The 26,763-nt window shown below is 41.1% G+C and overlaps 3 protein-coding genes across 4 annotated transcripts; all 3 read left to right on the forward strand.

Annotated features, from left to right (window-relative positions):
* Positions 1–12,007: 12,007 nt before the first annotated feature.
* On the forward strand, positions 12,008–13,186 carry RB195_014820 (uncharacterized protein; the record flags this gene model as incomplete). 2 transcript variants are annotated; one of them, XM_064205241.1, is made up of 3 exons in its annotated part: positions 12,008–12,161; positions 12,783–12,892; positions 13,076–13,186. In XM_064205241.1, 3 exons carry the CDS (start codon positions 12,008–12,010, stop codon positions 13,184–13,186), a joined length of 375 nt encoding a protein of 124 aa, XP_064061121.1. The 2 variants fall into 2 exon arrangements, with proteins under 2 accessions (XP_064061121.1, XP_064061122.1); XM_064205240.1 differs by lacking the exon at positions 13,076–13,186 and adding an exon at positions 12,957–12,998.
* Positions 13,187–21,188: 8,002 nt separating this feature from the next.
* On the forward strand, positions 21,189–23,022 carry RB195_014821 (uncharacterized protein; the record flags this gene model as incomplete). Its single annotated transcript, XM_064205242.1, has 3 exons — positions 21,189–21,310; positions 21,384–21,535; positions 22,787–23,022. 3 exons carry the CDS (start codon positions 21,189–21,191, stop codon positions 23,020–23,022), a joined length of 510 nt encoding a protein of 169 aa, XP_064061123.1.
* Positions 22,795–23,022, forward strand: RB195_014822 (uncharacterized protein; the record flags this gene model as incomplete). Its single annotated transcript, XM_064205243.1, has 1 exon — positions 22,795–23,022. The coding sequence occupies one exon, from the start codon at positions 22,795–22,797 to the stop codon at positions 23,020–23,022; it is 228 nt and encodes a 75-aa protein (XP_064061124.1).
* Positions 23,023–26,763: the final 3,741 nt, after the last annotated feature.

The raw sequence follows: 26,763 nt of genomic DNA on the forward strand, positions 1-26,763 counted from the left end.
AACCTTATCATTCGACTAAAGGCATCACCCCACGAATGTGACGTGGTGGATTTCCAAAGACTATACGGGGGCGTAGACTGCAAAAACGGGTGAGATCTCGCTCATCTCTAACTGTACCACCGTAAACAGACGGCTTCGGAATGTGGTTCCTTACGACGTCCTATATTGGAACGCGCCACTCTTGCCCCCGCCCGCGAATTGGCTGGCGGTTGCAATATAGGACGTCGGAAGGAGCCGCATTCCGAAGCCGTCTGTTTACGGTGGTGTAGGGAGAGATGAGCGAGATCCCACCCGTTTTTGCAGTCTGCGCCCCCTATAGTCTTTGGAAATCCAGACCACGTCACATTCGTGGGTTGATGCCTTTAGTCGAATGATTAGGCCGTTGAGGCTGCTTGCAAGGAGGGCGTTGTGCATGAAATCATCGAATGAGGCATTGCGAAAAATACTGAAGGTGTCAAAAAATATTCCGTTCTATCAACTTGATCCTTTATTTTTGAAATGTGTTTAAAGGCGTCACTCCACGAATCTGAGGTGGTACGGATTTCAGGTGGAGTATTCGTATGGATGGGAGACTATGGAGGGGGAGGTGATTCCGTCCATTTCTTCCTAATTTCCGTAAAAAACGGCCGGGAAGATACGACTTCAGGCGTTCTGGCGCACTATTTTCTACAGGGAGTTCGACTGGAGCGCGCCAGCCTTGCGCGGCGCCGCATTTTTCGGGCCGTTTTTTACGGCAGTTAGGAAGAAATTGACCCAATCACCCCCCTCTCCATAGTCTCCCATTCCGTATTCGAATACTCCACCTGAAATCTGCACCACCTCAGATTCGTGGGGTGATGCCTTTAAACAGGGACCAATACTATATAACATTTAAGAAATGTTTCTTATTTCCGTATTCATTTTTCACTTTCGAAAAAAAACACTAACGACTTATTCCTGAATCCATTGCAAATGTACGCTGTTGTGGCAGTTGTCAGTGCCTAAACTAAATGAAAACTGCATGGCGTGAACAAATAGCGAAGAGGCACGTGTAAGCGGAACAACGTCATTATGCTTTTTTTTTCTGTGGGGATACGTCGAGGTCGAACCCAGCCGTCAGACGCAAGTGAAAACCTGTGTTGACTGGGAATTTACTGCGAATGCTTCCATAAAACAACAAGGGACGCAATAATACGACTATACGAGACTATATAAGTAAGTGAACCTTGATGCAGCGAATAATCAGATTAATGTTGATTGTCGAAGGCACTGCTCCGACTCGACAGCAGAGCACAGATCCAGGAGAAAGTCTGTGAACTTGTTTCGAAAAAACCCGTCTCAAATCATTTGAAGACAGAGCAGATTAAAGGCTGATAACCAGCTTCCCCACGATGATTGGATTGTAAGAGTTCAAGAAAAGAAATAAAGGAAAATAAAGCGTTTCTCAACGATTAAACAACTTGAAAGATGTTTTCTAGAAAATATGGTCTTCTATGGAATATACGAAGTGGTACGTGACAGCACCACCAACCTTCGGTTGTAAAGAGACCTGGCAACCAGAAAGCACTCGGAGTCAACAACGATTGCAGGAGAATAATTCCGCCTATTGTTGGGCATTCTATTCTGCCTTTTTTTAAAGTCTGTTCAAGCAAGCGTGCAAATTCCCACGCTTACCAGGGCAGTTTGCTCTTAGACCATCCGGGACATCTGAAGAAAGGATTTTCTTAAGGTTCACTGTTATGGCTTAAACTATTTTTCCGTGCATGGTCAGAACAGGTCGGAGGCATCTAATTTGTGAAAGACTCCAAATTGCAGCAGCACAATTCACCTAGAGGGAGAACAAATGAAACATTGAACTTGCTTCAACATACCGTGAATGTGTGACTCGTTCGACGAGTCGTGGCACCAAAAACTTCTGCTTAAAGGCATCACCCCACGAATCTGAGGTGGTGCAGATTTCAGGTGGAGTATTCGTATACAGGGTGGGAGAACACGGAGAGGGAGGTGATTCCGTCCATTTCTTGCTAATTGCCGTAAAAAACGGCCCAGAATATTCAGCGCCGCACAAGACTGGCGCGCTCCAATCGAACTTCTTATACAAAATGGTGCGCCAAAACGAATGAAGCCCTATCTTCCGGGCCGTTTTTACGGCAATTAGGAAGAAATGGATGGAATCACCCACCTCTCCGCAGTCTCCCATCCCGTATACGAATACTCCACCTGAAATCTGCACCACCTCAGATTCGTGGGGTGATGCCTTTAACTGGCAGCCACAGAATAGGGACGAGTAGTTGACTTCTTTCTGTGCATGGTCAGATCAGGTCGGGTGCTTGAACAGAGTTTAAAAAAGGCAGAATATAATAGAATGCACAACGGTTTCACTACGAAAAGTGGTAACATGGGTCACAATACCATGATCTCGTCACTTAACACACACTTTCTTGTTCGCATTGAGGCAACCTACACTGAAGCAGAGAGAACTGGTTCCTCAAATTTATCTGGAACATAGACAGGAAAGACCAAAGTTAGCACGGAAAAAATGGAGTTTTTGCGTAGAAAATTGCAAAGACTTCTACAAACACGACGTTTTGTTTTAGTATGCAGCGAAGAAACTCACAATAAAAATCTAGGAGCGTAGTAAAAGAATATTTCTTCAAAAAATATTGCTAAGGAAAGAGAAACAGCGTAAACAATTTGGTGACCACTTAAACTCTCAAATATATGAAAACACCAAAGCCTGAAGGGTCACATCGAGGTATAGGTATAAGAGGTGGAGATATTCCTACACAACTTGACGAAATTTCGAGAAAGTCCGAAATCGATATTTTCTCGAATACAGAAGATTACTAGGGATTTTTTAAAACGAATTAATACACTTTTACAGCTTATTACAAACCACTTCTCAGCATAGCCATTAAGAAAATGAACTGTTGTGGCCCTCCTACTCCATATATTCCTTTTTCTGCTTCCAAAGGCAGCGTATCACGATAATGACGTGGTGTGGAACTCACGGCGAAAACATAGCGTTCGGGAAGTAGATTGTGGGACCCAGCGGTCTAGCTCATCTCTCATCTCAGCTCCCTAATCGTAGTTTTAAAAAAGCGAGTACACGTTCCGGACCCACCAACAGCCTAATCACTGGTTTTACTGGAATAAGCTTGTGAGATCTCAATAATCCTTGACCGCTCGCTCATAAAACACTAAAACAGACGAAAGAACGACATCTCTCGCCTTTTTTCGCGACGACTAGCGATAGATGAGCGAAATTCCACAATCTGCTAACCGAACTCTGCGTTTTCACCGTGGGATCCGCACCACGTAAAATCGTGATACGCCGCCTTTGAGCGCTCCGGTCGTGACCTCGGCTGTGTTCAAAAGTGCATTCCCATCGAATCGCTGATCTTCGTTTCCACTTAGGGTCTTGTAAAGATACTCGTTGCTTAGTTACAGAAACAAGCCGATGTTTTCTACAGAAACGTGCGTTTTGCTTCCTTTTCTGCTAACTTTTTTACTGCATACTGATTTCGCTACTGAATGCTATTGAACAGCAAGTTTTAGTAGGCTAGACACGTCTATTAAAATAATTTATCTGCAACTGCATGCTTACGGGCGTACTGGGGCGATGTAGTACCTAGGCTACTGCACTGAGAGGTGGCGCACCTCGTCCGATGCGGACGTGATCTCTTTCTGGATTTTGAGAAGAATTAGTTTCCCTATGGTTTTCCTCCTTGTAATCGTACTTGGTCTCTCCACTTCTTTTCTTGTTTTCCGTCTAAGCATACTAGTCTGCCACCACTCTACCTTCTGATCGCACACAAAATACGAATTATTGTCCTTTTTTGTTCTTTTCTTCTCGTTGCATCTTTGAATGCAGTAAATAAGTGAACCTTTTCCTTTGTAAAGAATCTGGCCGATATCTGTGCATCAGGCAGGATTCCATTTAGCTTTTCTTCCGTCCACATAAATCACAGACACTTTCAGAAAACAACCAAGATAGAGCTTGTAGACTTCATGTGGTGTGGTGAATTGGAATCCTATTCATTTTTTATTTCTTTATTCACATACACCAGTGGTGCACTAAAAGAAAGAAGAAGTATTTCACACTTCGTCTAAGTCAGTCATTTTCACTCGAAATCTCAGAATTATGTATGTTACCTTTCACAAATTAAGGTTACTGCACATTTTTGAAGAGAGGATCTTTTGCTGAGAGTACTTTTTGAAAAAGTGGTAAGGTCTGTAATGTTTTTTATATGAAAAGGAACCCGCAGAAGTGCTGCAAAATTCACATGAGTGAGTGCAGTGAGTCGATTATGTCAAAAGCCATTGAGTTATCAGGAAGACATCTATTATTTCGGTTCAGAATAAACTGATCCGGTTGAAAAAGCGAGAGTTTATAAATATATAGTGCATTTAAAGATACTATATGAATACTATAAAGAAGACACATAAATAGTATATATTAAGATAGGAGATAATAATACAAGGAATCGAATCTTCTAGATTAAAGGTCAAACTGTGCCAGTCTCGTATGCCGGGAGAGAACGGAATGTTAGCGCAAGTCACGTCCTTAATGATGACTTGCGGGGGAGCTATCATATTCCCAACGACGATTCATCGCCTAATTCATCTGATGCGCATGAGCACCTTGTTAAAAGCATCACCCCACGAATCTGAGGTGGTGCAGATTTCAGGTGGAGTATTCGTATACGGGATGGGAGACTACGGAGAGGGAGGTGATTCTGTCCATTTCTTCCTAATTGCCGTAAAAAAACGGCCCGGAAGATGCGACGCCTTATAAGACTGGCGCGCCCCAATCGAATGTCTTGTGCAAAATAGTGCGCCAAAACGAATGAAGCCGTATCTTCCGGGCCGTTTTTCACGGCAATTAGGAAGAAATGGACGGAATCACTCCCCTTTCCGTAGTCTCCCATCCCGTATACGAATACTCCACCTGAAATCTGCACCACCTCAGATTCGTGGGGTGATGCCTTTAAGACAGGAAATACGTAAATTTCCAGACGATATCTCATTTCCGCAGATCTGAATTCGCAAGCGGAAACTGTTGTGCGGTAAGACGGATTTTCGTACAGACGTAGCTAATCCTTCCGTTAAAAAGATCCGTAAAAAATAAACAGTAAAAAATGAACAACAGAGGTTATCGCGAAGTCACCAACCAACCAAGATGAGTGTAATCGAATACATTGCTTTGAAGGAGAACAAACTATGGGATGGTGAGACATTTTCTAATGCTGCAGTAGTGGTGCAAAATAAGATGGGTGCGCAAAAAGAACGTTCTCCCGACTTGATATATATATATATATATATATATATATCTGTTTCCTCTCATACTCGCGTCTCTGTTTCCTCGCATACTTGCCTCAGGTTGGTAACATAAAATGGTAACCTTCCTCAAAAAGTGGAAGTAGAAGTATATATATATATATATATATATATATATATATATATATATCTGTTTCCTCTCATACTCGCGTCTCTGTTTCCTCGCATACTTGCCTCAGGTTGGTAACATAAAATGGTAACCTTCCTCAAAAAGTGGAAGTACGAATGAAAACGGCTGATTTAATAGTAGCGAACCTGTTTATATCTGTCTCAGAACACTATGTTTATCAGTTCGATGGGATTGTTCACGTCGTTTTCTGTTAAACATCATTCTGGGATAACTGTTGGGTAAAAGGGGAAGAAAACGCATACTAAGGATTATGCTTTCAAATTGTATTTATATGATGGGTATGGAATTAGTGTCCGAAGTTGGAATGTTTTTCAAATAAAGAAATGACGCGAATAGAAAGAAACTTGAGGAATTTTCATCCTAAATTTATTCTTAAAAAAAGAAATAGGAAGGAGTTGTCAGAAATACACAGTTTTAACTTTTGAGGAAACGCCCCTACCATTAATTTTCAATGATCAGCGAAGGCGAGCGAAGGGGAAACCACAGAAAGACGCGGAGTAGTCGTAGAGGTGAAACGCAGTAGCCGCGATGTCCCATTTACATTTTGCGCCACTTACAGGAAGTTACTGTGCGATACTACTGCAGTTCGGCGCAGCAGCTCCACGCCGCTGGACCCGCGTCACCCCATTTTATAGCTATGCTGCGCTGGCGCACCAATCCGCCGCCGGTAGACCTGTCGCATCCCTTTTCTAGAATTTCGTTTCACACACACACAAACACACACACACATACTTACATGCGCACATACACATACATGCATACATACACACACACGACGTGACAGACTAAGCCCATTATATATATATATATATATATATATATATATATATATATATATATCATGTATCATATATAGCATGATATATATATATATATATTTCACGATAAATCTGCTTTTATGAGATAAAAATAAAATATAAAGACAAAAATATGCAACTTTTTGAAATTGTGGACTGATCAGTTAATCACCTTTTGCTCGAATAGCGTTAAAAAGAGTAAAGTACATATACGGTGCATAGCGGCAATTCCATGCGTCAGTGCGTTCCGTTCAATTCGGAATCGTATGAGGTTTACGAGCGAGCATCGAGCATATACAAAGATATTTCCGGATGCTGGGTGGATAGATCAAGTTGGTGCTTTTTATCCTCCCACGCAGTCCTGACACTGACTTATCGATCACGGAGAGATCGAAGGTTTGGTTGCCTCAGGGGAGGTTTCAAACCATTGACTGATCTCACAGTCACAGCGGAACCTGTTACTGGCAGCGTTCTCTCTCTTCATTCAAGTTCTTAGGAAAGAAGTTCTTTCCTCAATGGTCGCGACTGTCCAAATCCAAACAGAAAAGCTGGGAAATAATCAGGTCAAAGAAGAGGAAAACACGTTGGGTATGGCGTGCCCTCCACAATCATAGCACCACTTTCAATGGCAGCATGAATTTTTTGGAGTTAATCACTTCAGTATTCCCTATCTCTGCAGAATGAACTTTTTCGAAAATCTCTAATCCTAAAAGTGGTAAAGGGCAAGGGATAAAGTGCTCAATGTGTATCAATCGTCAAGGAGCTGCGTCACTTGAACTCAGAATAGTTTAAAGTTTACGAAAGTAGCTACCCATAACAGGGGCTAAGGCTTACGGGGGCAAGCCAATGTGTCACGTCAGTTTTTTTATCCTTTCAGACAAGTCTGGTAGCAATCGACGCTGCAGGAATGAAGAGCTTGGTTGCCTGAAGGCGGTTTTGAACCAGCGACCAAGCGGTCGTTCCCAAACCTTCTAGCATATTCACTAACGGGAAGTAAATCCCTAAACCATGGCAAATAAATACTGTATGCGATTCTCAAGTGCTTCTGGAGTCATGCTAGCCATTTCGTTTTAATAATCGAACAACAGTGCATGCAGTCCGGTTAGTGGCCGTGTCTACATTCCCCAGCCAACTGGATGACTTTATTAGCAAATGAAATGGAAGCAATTCTTCTGACTGCAAAAAAGCGAGATGCATTTATTCTCAACTCTGCTACTTTTCTGTGTCCTCTAAGTGCATAATGAAGGTGCGAGCATTTGTTTGGATTCCAGGGATAGTCTGAAAGGTTAACAAATATTCCAGATAAATCTCCTGTGCGTATTCTTTCATATTCCTGTTAATTGTACCTTGTAGCTCAAACATTTCACCGAAACCATATTTTCCAAATCTGTAAATAAGGGGAAATTGGACAAAAAAAATGGATAGCCGAAATGTCGTGATGTATTAACACTTTTTTAAAACTTTTCTATCTGAAAGGAGTAAGTTCCGCATTGTAGAGCCTATCTCGTCGGTTCTAATCTACATCACGCGAGAGATTCAAGCTTATAGCAACCGGCCAATAACTTGGTTATGTCACGACACAAACAGTTCTAAAACCTAGTATACATACTCTTTAGGATAAAAGAATTGTTTTTTTTTAATTTTCTACTCCGAAATGGTTGAAGCACTACGAAATTTAGACCGTTTTCTTATTCTCATATCCAATCCACTTCAAGCACAACCGTAGAAAGTCTGCGCAAAAGAAACGACTTTGTTTCAGAGTGACCTAGTGCGAACCGCAAAATTATTGCAGTAGAAGAGTGCTTCTGTTTTCACAGTAAAATGTCTGAAAGAACCGGAAATTGTAGTAACAAGAGGTAATGTCGACAAATTTGCTTGGTCACCGCACGAACTTTACCAAGTCCTCACAAATTTCTCTTATTCGATGAGTTTGTTGTGCCAAGCAAATTCCCAGTCCCACCGCGCAGCCTTCCACTAGGAGAAAGGCAGAATTGGACTGCACCGTAGCGTGGCGCTCAGGGTACTTCAGGTCCGGTTGTCATTTATTTAAAGGTTAGAAGGAAACAAGACAGTAGAGACTGTTCATATGAGAGGTTTGTGTAAGCTTGGCACTGAATCACGTTTTTGATGAGAACGCTTTCATGGACAACGCAGAGAAAAAGGAGATATCCGGACCAGTTAATAGACAGCTCTCACGAAAATCCACGTGAGGATATTAGTGTAGAGATCCAGAGGATTGCAAGATACGATAGGAATGGTCACGTTATGCATTCGTTAGATATCTAAACGGAACCGGAGAGATGGATGAAGCCAGGAAAGCTACGAAAGGAAGGGCGGAGCCAGCCTCAGCACTCGTGGAATTTGCTTGCTCACATCTGCTACTACATTAAAAGTAAGCATGTTGTTGTCTACTAGAATGGGCATAAGCTCCTCCCAATCACCTGAAAGACACAACGAGCACCCTGTTAATCTCTGGGAAATATTCGACGCTTAAGAGCCGCCGGAATCACGAATCGCAGCCAGAAGTGGTTCCTTCGTTTACACTCCGACATATGCGGGGAACATTGTTTATAAGAAGGCCCAAAGGATTTCATGGTTATATTGCTCGGTGGGATCTGATAAGTAAACGCCGCGAGCTAAGCGACTCAGCCTCTATCAGATGGAACACGTGCACATTACGAGCGAATAACGATGTGCAAAACCAAAGCTTGTAGTTGGGCTTACGCAGAATCTTTCATGGATTCCAATGTTTCCACAAGGTGAGAGGAAGGGTGAAGTTTGAAAAAGAAACTAGTCAGATTTAGATGGGTTTGATGTCGCACATTCGCAAGCAAAGTGCAGGTGGCCGCTAAAGCATCCCATTCACTTTTACAAATGCTTCATACGTACATAGAGGGACTAAGGCTGATTAATTTTGAATTGGAACATGTTTTTTTTTTCTCGGAAACTGCCTCTGGGGGTAGCATAATTGTACAAAATTAATTCTGAAGATAATGATTCAGACCGCTAACGTAGCTATGCCCCGCCAGAGATATTTTAAAGAAATGTCAAAGTTTTCAGTCGTGGACGAATCAACAGCTTTCGTTCGATTGGAACGCCATCTTTTTCCGGCCATGTTACTCACATAATCTTCCACATGACAGCATACCAGGAATCGAGGAATAACCTCGAAATGTCAGTACTTGCAGTTTCCAAAGTACCGAAATTTGACCGTTGAACTGCTGTTGAACGAACTGATCTCAACATACTATTATGTTGAGATATTCTCCAAAGTGTGCAGTTTTCTTGTTATTTTTGATTTCCAGGTCAGCGTAGCTGCAAGGATGCAGGAATCGTCGCAAGGATTCTGCTATCCCTCGTGGTGATCCTCAAAATTAATGCAAAACGTGGTAAGGTTGTCATCAAGCATTGAAAGACAAAGGGCAAATTGTCTGGCTCCAATCACTCCATTTGTGATGCGCCAGCGCGTTCGACTTTAATTCAGAAGCGGTTGAAATTTGTGAACGCATATTTCTTCAACACAATCACATGCGGGGGAAAGCCGAAGTACAAAGTCAGAATAAATTTTTAATGTCTTATCACGTCGAAAGTTCCTATCACCAAGATTATCTGACAAGTCTGACACCAATTTACCGATCTCGAAAGGACGAAAGGCTTCGCCGGCGTACGGCGGTTTCGAATCGGCGAGCGTGCAGTCGCAGCAGCACCTCCTGTCAACTGCGTTACACTCGAAATTAAGAGAGCGCTGAAAATGGAATTGTGATGGTTCGTAGTTTTTACCCCGACTAAAATTTCGACAGGGTGCGTAAAACCTACAACAAAACGAGGTAATGGAAACAGCAGCGCAGGAAAATATTTGGCAAAGCCAAGTCAGACTGAATTACTTTGAACTAAGAACGAACTCAGCCTTCCCCAAAACAATGTAGTATATTCTTTGCTGGTAACTAATGAGAGGCAACCCCTTTCCCCTTTGATGGTTCACAGCAGAAGAAATATTTCACTTCCACTCGCAAAAACTAAATTTTAGTAGAAAATAATAAGGAGGAATAATTGCTTTCCTCCTGCACGTGTTCAAGAAATTAGCGCTAGTTGTACGGTGCTTAAATCTTTTCATGCAACTTTAGGTCAACTCCAAATACCGCAGCGCTGCGGTTCATCGCAGAATGTCAGAAGGGCAGTCAGTAATCAGCGCTGCGTGCTGAATTCTAACACGACTCTCAGAAATAGGTAGAGTGTATTAGGTATCTTGAAAAAGGGAAAACGTTATGAGTCTCTTCTAAAATTATTCTCGACTTAATTTGGTCAAAATGAATAAATCAGCGAGTATAACGGATGCTTCACAGAAAACCTCACGGATAGATCCTGCTCCGAAATAAGGGAGGATATACGAGATAAGCAAAATGTTCTCCTTTCCCTATTAGTGTCCTCCTTGACACCAGTTCATGGGGACATCGATCATTCCTCACTTTAGCATGAATCCTGGACCTTTTTATATACATCATCTTTGTTTTATTTATGGGAACGTCTAGAAGGGCTGCCCAATCTTTCAGCTGTTTGGGGAATTGGTTTACTACATGCGAATGCACCGTTAGAAGTTTTTTATTGCCGGGATATCAGCGAAAACAGAAACTAAAAACCGCCTAAATAAGGTAATGTTATTGACGTGGTAGGGAACAAGATTTTGGCGCACTTTTTGCGAAAGCCGTTGAATCCGCTCTAAGAGAGCCGCCGCATCGAAAAACGGCGCTCAAACTAAGTTACTCGACCTTTTTGCTTTTTAGCGAATGAGAAATGTCGTCCAAAAACTAAGCTGGAACAGTTGGAAGGTCACGCCTCAAATTGAAACCCTTTGCCAGTTGTTGAGGAATTCTATCGAAAACCCTCCGTGGATGTTAGTAACAGATTTATCGCTCGTAATAACCGCTTTGAGAGCGTCAATTTTTAAGGGAAGCGAAAACAAGACGTAAGTTGCAGTTTCATGGCGCAGACACATGCAAAATAACAGAAAATTAGAATAGATTGAAGAGAACGCCCGCAATCGTCATCTTTTGGTGTTAGATGTAACTTTCTAAAGCTTGACGAATGCGGTCCAAGCCACTGCTATTTATGTTAGTTGATGCTAAGAAATCCTAGCAATTCTTCGCCCGTCCGCCTATCGTTTCAACTTTTTTTTCGGTATTTTCATCAAACGCATAATGCTTAGATGGCGATGATCCGTGTGATGATGAACTGACGATCAGCATCACTACACATTTCCAACATGTGGCGATACATTGAGACCGCGCGCTTTTAATTTTCGTGAGATGTGAGACCAGACCGTTGTTCTTGATCTCTCCTATGAGCAGAATTTGACATTTGTGCAAGCTTTTCGTTTTAGTTTCGATAGAAAAAAAGCCATCTTTATTTTTCTGGATCAAAACAGGCTCTGATCCAGAATATCAAGCCTTCGGCTAATTCGCTACCCACTTTCGTATCTTTGGGCTATTCTCTTCAATCTGCAGGTAAAGTTCGCTTACTCCCCAAAAAAATTTAATTTAGATTTACGAGGAATTGCCCAGATATTCCAAATGCTAGCAAGTGAGAATTAGCAGCGCCCACTAGTTGCTTTTCCCCGTCTCTAATAAGAATCGAATCCCCTTCCTCTTGTTTCTGATTTTTTTCTCGCTTCTTTTAACAATGTTCCATGAATAGGGTTACGGAGGTAATTACTTACATATTAACCTACGCCTAAATACCTACCTTAATGTATTGAACTTCCACAATGCTGATACTTCTGACAATCTCCAAGTCCTCTCTCCTTCCTGATACTTCTCTTCGTAGCGACTACACTGGTGCGGATATTACTCACTTGTCTCGCGTCTATTCTTATTTCTCTACCAAACTTTCGGCGTTTGACAATCCCGAATCATGTCACGGTATGTTCTAAAGCTTATTGCGTAATCAAAAGTCTTTTGTTACTGGTATTTTCTCAGAAATTCCCCCTCAATTATGCTCTGGTAGCGAAAAGCGTCCACCAACTTCGTCACCCTTCCTCCTGTGCAACTTCACTTCGCTCCAGCTGCTGCCAGTAAAGATCCCTTCCGTCCGTCCTGTAGTGGCTTCCCATGGAGAGAACGCAGAAGAAGCTCTGTATTTCAACTCCGAGTTTCTCGTGAGGGTAGCGATTACGTTTCGGAGGCCATCTTGTGCGGTCTTATATTCAGCTGAAGCCATCCCAGAAATTCTGCTCCTACCCAGCAGTTATCGTTGAAACATATTTTGTGTCCCACCACCTAGTCTTACTTTTCCCTATTTTGTTCGCGGTTTTCGACCACTGAGATGTGACAAAAGCTTGGATCCTCTCGTTACGTGAGCCGGAGTACTCTATTCATAAACTTTGTCTATAGAGTGTCTATAACGATAACCGTATTTTTCTTTTGATTATGGAGCGTCCCTTTTGTTGTGTATGCTCAATTTCATCGTAGTACTCTTGATTGGATGACATTCAGTTCCTGTTTTTGTGATTTGCAGTGGAGTTTTCTTTTGGTTTTTTTCAGGATTTGCCTACGAAGGTTTCGGTCATAACGACAGTTCAGAAGATTTTGGTTCAGCTCGTTCTACTAAAAGCAACGGACCTGATGCGAAGTTCCTTGAAGATGTTTGCGGGGTCAGACTTGGAGTTGATTCCACCAGCACTAATTGTTTTCATTTTCTCTCTGGAGATTCTTCAGATCTGCATAGATCCCGTCGATTTCCTCCTTGTTGCAACTTGACGCTGAAATGAGACTGACGGTACTGATTCACGTCTTCTCAACCGCAGACATTCGGTTCCAACTGTCGCTTATTAAAGGACACTAGTACCAGTTTATCCACAGATCGTGCAGTCGCAGCAGAACTTCTCACCGACTGCGCTACATCCGCCCTAGTGATCGCGGTGGCTCATCCCAAGCGGACTGATTAATGCCAGATACTTTATCTTTCTATTCTCCGTGTTAGTCGGGGTAGCACCTCCGTCAACGTTCCACCTCTTTGTTACGGTTCTTCTTCATTTCATCGAGCTCAGATAGAAGTTGTCAAACTCAGAATTTACTAGATCTTCTTGACGGGCATATGACCCCGGTTCCTTAGACACTTTTATATCAGGGTTTTCTGAGTGATAGGAGTTATATCGAACAAGAAATGGAATCTGAGAAGTGGTGACGGTTTGTTGCGAGATTTGCGAAACTGTCGCATAGGGTCAAGGAAATTGGTAAATGGTAGGTATTTTGCAGGCCCTATCCAGGGTGGGGAGTTGTAGTGCTACAAGCGACACGGCGTCCTTAAACGCAGCATGCCATGAATCCGACATGGTATCGATTTCCCGTGTAAAGCTTCTATACAGGGTCGTAGATTGTGGAAAACCAGGCGGTTGCGCTCATCTCTCAGTAGTCGCTGTTAAGACATCGCGGAAGAAGCAGTTTTTTACGGCTTGCATTGCAATGCACCACCCTTGCCTCTGAGGCGCGCCGCAGCAAAGACCGGGTCTTCGTGGACTAACAAGGTCTCCTTTTCAGGCTATTCAAGTTAAACTAATGAACAAACTGCTGAGGGGAACGGAACGTGTGCAAAGAGGCGCGTTCTGACGCACCTCGTACGAACTAAAGCGATTCCCATGCCGTCTCCTACGACGATCATGGGGAGATGATTGGCACCGTGTGGTTTTTCGCAGTCCCCGTATAGAAGCTTTCCATGAGGAATCCATACGACGCCAGATTCATGGTATGCTGCCTTTAACACAACCTAGTTACGTGATTGCTCGCCTTCGGGCGAAATCTGCTGGAGCCACCATGTATGGTAGGGCCCAAACGACATGAAACACGCTGCAATTGCGTACGCAGCTTCTCTCGACGCGCTGCGGTGGAGCGTAGCAGTTAGGAGCGCACTAAGACCCTTGCTGGTACCACCCGTCGTTGCAGTTTGGGATGGTCCCACCTCGGTTACAGCTGCTGCCTCCACCGCGCCGTTTTGAGTGCGTACTCAAATGGACTGTGCTTCATGTCGTCTTGACCCAACTATACTAAAGACGTGATGTATGTACCTACAAAAATTCTTCAAACCGAGTATGATTGATGCCATTTGAGAGTACGAACGACTAGATAATAGCGGCGCTCGCCGCTCTTTAGTGACAATGATTGCTCATGCGTGCCAATTGCTCTCCAGGGACCCTCCCTCCACGCCCATCGTGATTCCCTCGAAGCTGTGAAGACATAAAATAGTGCTAAAACATACTAACGGCGTAGAAACGTCGCTACGAAGATATGATGCATGGACGGCGATCAGTAGACTTCTTGGTAAACAGACAAAGTCCATTACTATGTGTTTTCACGATAATACGAGCGAAAAAAAATGGATTTTAACTTTGGGAAGAAATAGTCAACAATTTACTGGTTTTATTTTTTAACTCAAGTTTAGCAAGGCTGATGTGAAACCGCTGTCGTCTGCTGCTCCGCTTTTTCGCAGAGGTGTAATAATTGTCTGCGAAGATACATATCTTCCTAAAAAAATAACTCATTTTCTCAGTGATTGGCTATTATCACCACAATAATAATATACTGGAAACACTTCCTTTTACTAAACTAATACTGCTATCAAACTACCACTTACTTCTATTTAGGTACCCCTTCCTTCGTATGAAAAAAATCGAATATAAAGACAATCGTTGCGTTTGCTTCCTAGGAAAGCGCTTCCCAAGAATTCTGGATGAAAAGGACGCGTTACTGCTTCCTCTCATTAAACTTTTTTAAAACGATTTATTAGTTTATACACAGTTCATAAGCCCGCTCTAATTTATGGCCTTTCATGAAGTTAGTTATCTATTCAAACTTCATGCAAACGATTTTTTTTCTTGCGGCGCAATTCGAGCTGAATGGACGGATGAAGGAATCGAAATCCTTGCAACACCGTGTTGGAAATTAGAAGCCTTTGGGTGGGCTTAAATACGCTGATTCGCGGAAAGGGAAAGTATAAACGCTGCATATTCGTGTATGTGCACTACTTCTTCGGCTTGATACTTATTTATTCATTTCCTTACGTCTACCTGCGTTTTTAAAAAAGCTGAGTTTTTTGTTTTGTTTTTATGGAACTCAAATAAGGTTGCCATCGTTGCTGGGAGACATCCATAAATACCAATAACGTCTCCCAGCACTGGCCGCTGTTACCTCAGAGAAGTACATTAACGAGTCATTTGGACTTCTGCCTGATGACGAACGCGAACACGCAACGAACGATCGGATTTTCTTCATGGCTGACTAACTGATGCCGGTTCTACTTTGGAATGCGCAAACATAATAAAAGCGTTGAGAGGGCAATGAAGTTCTTAGAGCTCCACTTTTTCGCCACCACCTATCTTATAGGGTTTGACTGAGTGTACTGGCTATCCTGAATGACACTAGATTGATGACTGCGATAAGAATTCACAAAAAAACTTGAGGCATGGGGAATAAAGGAGAACACAATGCCAGTCATTCCATTTCGAACACAATGGTAGGGCGAAAAAAATAAAAATCGGGAAATATTTTTATTTCTGAATGAATAGCATCTCTAGCATACTGAAGGGAAGGATTTATAACAGTAACACGTGAGGATAGCTGCGACCCTGCTGCAGGCAACTCATCGCAACTAAGCAACTTTCTACTTCATTTGTTTTATTCATTAAATATAAATGAAAAGTGAGGAGTAAAACTATAACTATAAATCAGTCGTAGATTACGAAAAAATAAGTCTGTTAGAAAATCCAGGAACGAAAAACAATTGCATAGATATTGAGTTTTTCAGAAAAAGAAGAAATAGAATTATTTTAAGCGAAGATATCTGCATAAACGCAATCATTGGCTGATTTTACCAGTCATGTCGACATGCGACAGATCTAACTAACTAAAGTGCTACTGTCTGCTATATCTGGATGGATTACTCTAAGAAAGTTGCATTGCGTGGGTTCGCTAAATGTGCCACTAAAAGTTGCAAAGAAGATTTATTGGTGCATTCCAGTTGTCGTCTTCGCTGATTTTGAACATTCAAAAAGGATTAAAATGTATGGAACGACTTCTCACTTTCGTAGTTGACTGATCGTTGCTGATCAGAATTCTAAGCAAAAAAAAATTCGGAAAAGAAATAAACAGCTAAAAACGAAGCAAGAAGTCGTGAAAAATCCTACTATAGAAATCAAAAAACTATATACTATAGAAATCAAAAAGATTTCGTGGAAAAATAATCAATTCAGTTCAAGTTCAATCTTCAGTGTATACGTATGAGGTTGAATGAAAATGACTGAGAAGTAATCGCGACACCAACTAAAGCAATAATTACAATGAATTGTAATAAATGCTCCTGTGTTGCTGAAGACAAAGTAGTAGTAAAATATAATTTTCGAAATCTTCCTTCTACTAGTGTATCCGTGATGCTTCAAAAAAATTAATTGCACATACTAATTGATCACTTTACAAAAAATAAGTGTGCGCTTAAGATTCTTCTGAAGAAGCCAAAACCAGGTGTCCATAAGTAATTTATGTGTAGATATAAGGAAAATGTAAAGAAAGGTGATCTATAATTGGTACGGTAAACACAAACGGTAAACAAAATTATAAAAAAAAAGCAAAAATGTGAACACAAAAATTGAGCACAAGAACACATAATTCCGAAATTAAAACCCGAACACAGTTTAGTCCGAACTTGCAAATTGAAGATCGCGAGCGATACACCGAGGAGACTTCGTGCTCCCGCAGCCGCAGCCTTCAATGATTGCAATCATCATAATTCTATGTTCCAAAACATGCATAGATGAGTTCAATTTGTTTCATGCAATCAAAAGTGCAAAAGATTTTCAGCTATGGGATATTGAGTGTTCACCATTTCGCTCTAGGAGAAGGGATTTCAAGGATTTCCCTTACAAGTTAAGAATTTGTTCTTTTTTTTTTGAAATCGCGTCAATTAAATTCTTCTTCCGAGTTAGATGACCTCGAAAGAAATAATATTTTGTGAGAGAAAACCATTCAAGTTATATAGATTGAAAATAACGGAGGATATTTCTTGCAAAGATTTTCCCAGTAATAGCTGCAATTTCAAAAAAAAATTTGCTTAAAATGAAGTGAATTTCATCAAATCCTTTATTTAACTCTGATAAAATTTTCTAGATTTCATTTGATTGATATAAAAAATTGATTAAAATTTGCCACTAAGCAGGATTAGTGCAGAACATTTGGGACGACTCCAACATCACAATTTTTGTCCTTCTCAACATAAGTACGGTACTTCCCAAGTAAAAGACGAAGGTAACGTAGTCGGTAAAGGCTTCCGTTGTGTCTGCGCGATCGATCAATAGTTCGGAACTGCTCTGGTGCTAACCAAGGCCTTCACCCCTCCGCGGTCGGTGAATTGGTACCAGATTTGTCTGCAACGATACAAACACCGACTTGATGCATCAGCCATCTCCCGCCAGCCATTGCATAGGCCGTTACACGTTCGTAAACCTCGAACGATTCTGAATTGAATTGAAGCGACGCGGATTGATTAACACAAGGCACTTTAACTTCTATCATCTCCTCAAGAGAATTCATGCTAAGTCCAAAATTCCAAAAAAAAATCTTTGCATAAATAGCGATTATCCATATTGGAAGTTAAAGGCAGCATACCACGAATCTGACGTGGTGAGGGAATCCACGGGAAAAGCTATATAGGTTTGTAGATTGCGGGATCCAGAGTGGTTCCGATCAGCTCCCCCTGATCGTCATAGGAATTCAGAAAAGGATTTTTTACGACGATTTCAGTTGCAACGCACCACCGTTGTGCACGCCCCGCATCCAAGTGCGATCAGGGGAAGATCAGTGATGTCTTCTCAACACTCTATTCTAGTAAAACTAATGAATAGGGTGCTAAGCGGACCGGATCGTGTACATAGAGGAGCGTTCTGGAAAAGAGCGCTCGTAGGAAACGAAAGAGTGCCCATGCCATTGTTTGCGATGATTAGGGAGAAATGAGCGGAACTACGCCGGATCCCATGTTCTATTATACAACCCCATCTGCAGCTTTTCCCGCGGGTTCTCTCACAACGTCAGATTCGTGGTATCCAGTCTTCAAGCGGTGAGCAGTTGAGGTGCATACTTCCGTGAATTATTCGCACCTTGAAGCCCTTGACGAATATATCCCACATCTATAAAACGCATAAACTCTTGCATGGTGCATGCATAATCGAAGGTCTTCTGAACAAATCACCTTTTAACTCTGCAAGTTTCCTCCATTTCCATATTACTGCGCTACGATTTCTTTCTGCAACGACAGGAGGCGTTAACCTCTGTAAGATTGAGTAAACGATTTATTTGAAATGTTTTAGAAGAAATATCAAATCGTTATTTACTACTACAGTTATTTACTTATTTATTTTAGCTTATGGCAAAACGACATCCATCAGGTAAGACATTTTATGGACAATGATGTAGACTATCTCATTACGGTATCCTCCAGCTGCCGATCTCCTCGACTAACAAAAAGATAAAGACCGTTGGAATTGCAGATTTCCACGGATGATTTTACCACTCGTAGAGAACTCGAAAAACCACTCTCGCTTGATGCATCGGTTGCCGAACGCTCAGTAGAGTATTCCGACTACGCATCCAGCATGTATAACCCTTATTCATCCATGGATAACAAGAATGAGTGTTTATCAATTAAAAATAACTATGCCGTTCGTAACATTCTGTGAGCTGTCCCACATGCAGTTCCCTAACACTATCCAGGCACCAGTACTTGAGAATCCTGCACAGTGTGTAGATCTCATTCGGCTTAGACGACAGTCTGTGAGCACGAACGTGGAGGTTTGCAGTTCCACTAATTATTGAGACTGGCCAGTTTGGTTTTCTCTTGGAGTACTTGCGCAGTGTGCTTAGAACGATATCGAGGCTTGGCAAGGAGAGAGAGGAAGAGTTTGATGGGATATGCACTGCATTAAAACCCTCGAGTCATTTTTAGGTCTTTGATAGAGATAAGGTTGTCGAAACGTCATGACATAAATGAAGTTTCACCAAAATGGCATGACAATCTCATTGGCGTAACAAGAAAACATAAATCAATGAAGATTTTCCGTTTATTGCTAATGTTGTCCAATTAATCTCAGTTCCAGTATCACAGTAGTAGTACCACAAAAATGACGGTGTTGACATCTCCATAAGTATAGATAGAGGTGAAAAGGTAGTCACGACCATGACCGTAACTACAACCACCTCCACCTAGTAATCCGGAAAAGGAGAAAAAGCCTGCCACCGACCGGCCTCTTCCAGCCTTCTCTCGGCGGTGCATCTTCTTACGCTATAAAACGCTCGGATTAGACTAATATAGTTCAAGTAAAGACCAGAAGCTTCCTAACGCGAGCGAGTCGCAGACGCGTTGCGGATTGCCATCTTTCTTCAATTCCTAATAAGCTGCATCGTAGGGAACACGGGTGCAACTAACACTGTTTAATGCGCATCTTTCTGGACTGATGGCATTGAGCGAGATCACCTCGTACACCCTTAAACTACATCACCCTCCCTATCTGTTTGTAGAGAGAACGCAACATTATCAATTCCGCTGTGTTTTGCTTTTAAAATAAATTTTAAAACATTTTTTCAATTTGTACAGAGCTCCAATTTTGTAATTGTAAAAATAAAATAATGTAATAAAGTGAAACTGTAAAAAGAATAGAGCATATACCTGCTACTAATGAAGAAATTCGGAAGCGCTTACGCAAAGGCTTTGGAAAAAGCAGTAATGCATGAGGATAGGGGGAAAGTGTAATTGGGGAGGGGATGCCACTCAACCGCTCTCTTATATCCGGAAGTAAATAACTAAGTCAGCCCTAAAATCTAAACATCAGATTAAGAGGAGCTGGGACATTTAAGCTAGAGTTTCAAAGAGTAAAAATAGAGGGAGATAGAGCTTCCAGAAATAAGAGCGCGTTCGGGCGCTCCCCCCACCCCTTAACTACGTTTTCCTCAAAGACCGGATGTCTCAGGTAGGTAGAAAGAAAGGATGGATTTGCTTCACATTTTACACAGATATAAATATAGAATGGAGAAGGATCATGGTGCCAGCCTCCCAAAAAGAAAAAAAAATAATTTCTCCGGAAAATATCTTGAAGTGCAAATGAGTTTCGGCGGATAGATGTGCTGGTGAGCGTCGCACACTTGGAGAGAAGATTGGGGCGAAGTGATAATAGGCGATGCAGACGGATAATTGAAAGAAGCTGTGTTTTCGCGCCTAGTAATGCCGGAGCAACTCCTGAGAGCGCCAGTGCTTTCCGCGCTGCGATGTCGCGGTTAGCGAAACGCCCATAGTATTCAAGCTGTGCATTTGACGTGAAAACAATTTTGTCGAATTGTTGAGTAGATCTTTCCAGAATTCTACGCAGCTTCGTATTTCCACAGAAAACAAGACATGCTCTGCCTAAATTAAACCAAAGAAATTCCTCCCAAAAACGAATAGTAAAACTCGAGAGAAAATACTACAATCTCGTCTATGGAAATGTGAAAACAGAAACAGAAAGTTTTCGTTTTTTAGACTTCCTGTTTCTCTTTTTTGTTTTTGTACAAGATTTTCTTGAAAGCATACAATATTATGTTAATTACTACACCAAATAACAAATATTTTACTAAGAGTCCCTTTTTGGGAGGTGACACCTCCTTTCTGCTCCTTCTCTCATTTTCCAGTCCCTGCTTGTCAACATTTAAGCTTGATGATCTATTCTTACTTACATAGAAGGTTATGCTAAAATTGCGCTACTAGCCTAATTTATAAAACAATATTTGCTTACAGTTGTAGCTCACTTCTGAGCAGGTCTAGCAATTTTATCTGTACAAAAAAATTTCGCGGTTTGAAACTTCTCTTCAACCACGTTAAAGGCATCACCCCACGATGCATTTTGTCGTTGTCGCACCATGTAAAATAGAGATTACCCAATGTACAATGGAGCTAAGGTAAGAAAGAGGACGTGCGATAGCGGTGAGGAACGACCACAACAACCTGACGGAAAAATTCCGCTGAACGTTGCGGCTGTACGACTGCGGAATCTCGCGAAACTGTAACTCTAGGTCGGAGACAACAACTAATTATTCTGCGTTAAACTCAACGCGTCAGCCTCAGATATTTTTCAGTTCCTATCCGGTAGGTGGTCACTGTCAGAATCAAAGAAAAGATGATGTCGTTGAAAAGTGGTATTATTCTGCAGAGCGAACAATGATGGCAAGGAATTTGGCTCGTAGGAGGAGACGGACCTTCTTACTTCCATCGTCCGTGGAACCAAACTGTGAGCTTACTTATTCGTTATCCGCTTTATCATGATGTACAGATCTGAAACTTCAGAGTAAGACGTCAGGAGATATCAACAGCTCGTCTATTAAGTCAAACATTAGCAATGACACTTTCTGCGGAGATGGCGAAGCTTGCGGAGACCAGCAGACCGCTTTGGTAACTGTGTTCTAAAGACACAAGTTTTGAAAGGTAGCCGAAAGCCGACCTTTTGGGATAGGGCAGTGAAACAAAAATGCTAAGAACACGCGGTATCGATATGCAATCCTGAAAAGATGACAAGTTTATCATCAGCATTAAATTAAACAGTTCAAGATGTGGAACAACAACGAAGAACTAATTTCTAAATGTTCCTCAAGATCGAAAAGGTTTGGCTAAACCTTATTTAAGGACAACACAGCCAGGCGAAGATGCGCGCACTAGCCCCAGAAGACAATAACAGCTCGTCTATTAAGTCAGGCAAGTTAAGATTGAGCTGAAGGTTTGCACCTTTGCCGTAATGGTGATGATGACTTAGTAATTACATTTAAATAATTTAATATTTTTTTCAACAGAGAAAAAAAGTACAACGGCAATCAGAGAAACAGTAGGAGAGGAAGTATGTTTCAAAACGAACTGATACTTTGTGCAATTGCGTGAGACGTCGCAAGCGAAGAGACGCGGTGAAGGTTGAGGCGAGACCCTCGTATGTCGCAATGGAACTGCAGAGATGAGTAAGCCAAACTTTTACTGCCACCGTAGGTTTCACCCTGCCACTTCGAGTGCATCAGCTATCATCATACGCAACTGAACCGGGCTTCAGGAAGTGTTGACCTGATACTGGCAACTGGAAGACATGGTGGACGTTTCAGCTCAAAGATAATGGCGTGTTTTGTAGGAGTACCCCCGGCACAAAACTCTCAAGCATCAGACACTTCAGCCGCCTCAGCAATGGATTGAAATCGCCGCTTGATTCACTGTAGAAAAAGGACTATCAAATGTCATATCTCGTTAGTATGCAAGTGGATGCTAATTAAATGATGGGTAGTACACTCACTGAAGTTCAGATCTACTTTTGAAAATGAGGGATGGAACGAAAAAATCGTCACAAGCCATTTCCTCAGAAATGCTTTTATTTGAGTGGAGGAATATTCGTCGAGGGAGCACGTCACAAAAATAGAATTTACCTCTAGGTAGCTAATAAGCAAAGTAAAAGTCAAAGATAATAAAATAAATGTAAATACAAGCAAATAGTTTGCAAATATTGTAGGTGTTGAAATGCGAAAAATTCTCTTCAAAAAGGACTTTTCACAAGTGACGACAATCGTACCTGCCCACGCCATCGCCATATGCATTCGCATAGAGCAAAAAGCGGACAGAAAGGAAGTTTATCTTGCAGAGCAATCGCTTCAGTTGCTGCGTAACGTCGTGATCTCCCAACAAGCATATGAAGCTGCTACTTTACGTATGAGAATGAACAAGAAAACTCCTCTCCCGAATGGTTGAATGTTCACGGAAAGAGAAAAGAAGAGCGGATTGTAGAGTGAGAATGTAAATGTGCTGCCAATTTTATTGATTGTAAGGATTATGATTGAAAGTAGATAATTAAAGGTAGGGATTAAAGTGCACGAAGAAAAATCACGAGTAAATCAATGTTTACGCAAAGCAAGAAGGAAGAAAGAGCAGGCCGTAATAGAAATATTGTCAGAGAACACTCGAGATTTGTCACCTTATGCAATTCATATAAATATATAACCCAAAGGAAGGGGTTGACGGTTGTTCCTTGACTTTCATGGAAATAGTGAGAAAAAGCTATGAATAGAGACGATAATATAATAAATAATGGATAAAATTTCTCCGTCAATGTTGAGGAAAAAATTTTGAATGAGAGGCCAGAAACCTTTTAACTATTCACTACCAAGGAAATCTTTGCATTTTCAACGCATTCTCAAGGAAACCGTGGCATGGCATTACTACCCGAAAGCTACTGTTATACTCATTGATTTATATCATTTATATTACACTGTTTATATTATATTTATAGATTTACATTATATTTATTTATTTTACATTTATAATAAGAAATACATTTCCTGAAATGAAGACTTCTATAAGGAATTTTTCATAATTTATCAAGAAAACAGATTCAGCAATTGAGTAACCTGAAAATCGGTAAAGGACTTTTTATTTCTTCTTGAAAAAACTGGTTGACCAGAAGATGATGTGTAGGTGCTCAAACACTCAGCAACATAATAATAATAATGATTATCATATTATTAATTCATAATAATAGTAATTATATAATAGTAGATTAAATTAGTGTTGATGTTAATAATTATTGTTGGTACATTAGAAAGCCGTCTTAAAAACTGCAGAAGTTCCTTTAAAAAAACCAAAATGATTTTTCTAGTTACTTCCTAGCAGCACAATTACAATATAGATATATCGATTCCATCGGCAGTGCTCAAAATGAAAAAAATCGAGACAACAATGTTAAGAACAAATGGAGACTGTCCTGAAATGCAACAAGTTAGCTCGAAAGCGGGTAGCTTTTACAATAGCAACTGAATTGTTAGAACACCTAAACCACATGTTACGCAGTAGTGAGAGCAACGTGTTTTTCGCCTATGGCAGGAAGGTGGTCGTAAATCAAAGCGATAGTTAACCATGCTTGCGAACTAGCCGTGTCAGAATATGACGGTTATAGGAAAGGCCAGTTTGGCAGAACCATAACACTGAACTTTGAAAAAGAAATAAAATTTATGTTTTCTTGTTATTCCAACGAGGCTTAAGTGAAACTTTATTATTGGACTGACAATCCTTGAAAACGCGGTGGTTCTCCAGCTCCGCTAGTGGGTGAGACTGGCCTTTGATAAAGAAGAATTTGCCGAAACTTTAGGCCAATAATAAAGTTTCACCTAAACCTCGTTGGCATAACAAGAAAACATATATAGAGAATAAAGTGTACGACGGTAATCAATCTACTTGGGATGCGTCCCAACGTTCCCTTCAATTCAGAATCGTTTAATATTCGAGAAAAACTGAAAACGTGAACGTGTAACTGGTCTATATAATGATTCCTATGTTTCAAGTCTGTGTTTTAGCCCTCCCAGACAAGTCTGGTACAAATTTAACGACCCTGGAGGATGGAAGGCTTCGTGAGTACTAGCGCGGATTCAAACCTCCGATCCACCGTGCAGGAAGCGGAACATCTAACCGCTACACTACTCCCACCCATGAAAACACATACACTTCCAAATGCCGAGGTTTCAAGAAGAGAGGACTTGGGGATTAATTAAATGAAATGTAATAGGAATGAGGCAGGTACGACACCCCGCTGAGTCAAATTTTTGCAGAAGAGTTAGAAACTTGAAACCACTTCTAAAAGATGAACAGTTCAATTATACGTAGTGTAGAGTTTTAAAAATGGATTTTATAGAGTTTAGTTACCAGAAAAAGCTCAAATTCTGTGCACATAGGCAGATGGGGAAGATCGCAAATAACTTGGTGATAACAGGACCAAGAGAAATATTCGAGTAGTTTTTCAGAGAAGAGAGCTTGCCCTACAAAACAGTAATACCGGTGTTTTTCCTAATTCCTAGTCTCTCAGGAATTTTAATGGGAAAAATATTGGAAAATGGCACTTTTCCCATCGTTTTCCATCAAAAATTTGGAAAAGCGGCGAAGCCCTGAAAATCGCTTCGTGTAGCACCTGATAGAGGAATTCTTCGCTTATAACAGAGGAAGTGGAAGCAAGTTTGCTTCTCGCTAAGTTACTCCTAATTATAAGATTTTTTTTTCAAGATCATATACTTTTAGGCGAGCGAGCAGAAATCAGCACTTTGCCAAACTTTCCCATTCCAAAGGCCGGCATGCCGTTTTAAAGAATCACCTGTATATTTGGGAAGAGTGACTAACGTAAGCATGTAAAATTCCCTTCTTTGGTCCGTCTGGTTCTCTCAAATTTCAGATGGAAAAAATCCACAAAAAGTCGAAGAAATTTAAATTTCGTTCTAGCAACATTCCAGAAAGACTGGGAGGTGCAGAAAACAGCAATATGACTTTTTTGTAGGGCTAACATTCTTCTCTGAAAAATTATCTAAGATGTTTCTTTTCTTTTATCACGATGTTATTCGCGATCTTAAAAACCTAACAATGAACAGTGGACTGAGCCTCAGCTTTTTAGTTGATTAATTCTTTTAAAACCACTTTTGAAACTTTGGCAAAAATTTGACTCAGTGGGGTGTTGAACCTACGAGGTCTCATTGTTACATTGTCAACACGTTATAGATTTTCAAAACAAAATATTGGGGCTTCCATACTGTCCAATTCCTGAAACCAAACATAAGATTTTATAATTTATGTAATAATTTAGTATTATTCACTGTAATATTTTATAATGTATTTAATTATCTAATACTACGTAATATTTTGTCGTGGTTATCATGCCATCCTCCATTCACTACTGCTCACCTCAAGCTCCCTTACGACCTCCTTCCCTTGCAACCCCCTCCCTTCAGGACCCCTTTCGGAAAATCCCATCACGTGCTTGACGCTGATTGGGGTTCCGATCCTTGGCTAAGAGAGCACCAATTTGAAATGTCAACGATGAACATACGTGGATTCTAAACTTAACTGAGGACGTGATTTTACGGAGGGCGACTTCTTGTCTAATCAGTCAGCATTGTACTTTGTTTTCCTATCTGGAACTTATCATGACTACCCATGTACCTTTGATTATAAAAATCCTTCTTATGTGTCCCTTTTGAAATCCTCACTGTAAATTATACATGGTCATTGCAGGTAGAAAGTAAGAACATAGAAACTACATGAGATACACAAAATAAAATTAGAAGAAAAAAATAACTAGTACGTCGAAAACCATAAGATAACAGAGATAAACAATAAAGACCCAAAAATTATGAATCTCAGGGTAGAGCCTCCAAGCTGAGTGAATGAAGCACACAATTTGTTAGGCAATCAAGCGGACAAAATTGAAATCTCTTCTCTAAGCTATAGCCCAAGAAGTCCCCACGGGGATGTACCGTTGCTCAGCTCATTACATTTGAAGCCGTCACCGGATTTCAGTGAGAATGCTAGTCGATACTAGAAGTACCACAACATCACCCGTTCGTGAGAACAACCCGGAAGTTAAACGTGGATACAAGCCGATTTCTAAGTCTCCTTTCTGGAGTTTCGCTTGAAGATGAGAATATTAATTAGACACACACTAGTTCCGCTTTTTCC

This window comes from Necator americanus, chromosome V, assembly GCF_031761385.1.
Source record: "Necator americanus strain Aroian chromosome V, whole genome shotgun sequence".
In the NCBI taxonomy this organism is placed as follows: Eukaryota; Metazoa; Nematoda; class Chromadorea; order Rhabditida; family Ancylostomatidae; genus Necator; species Necator americanus.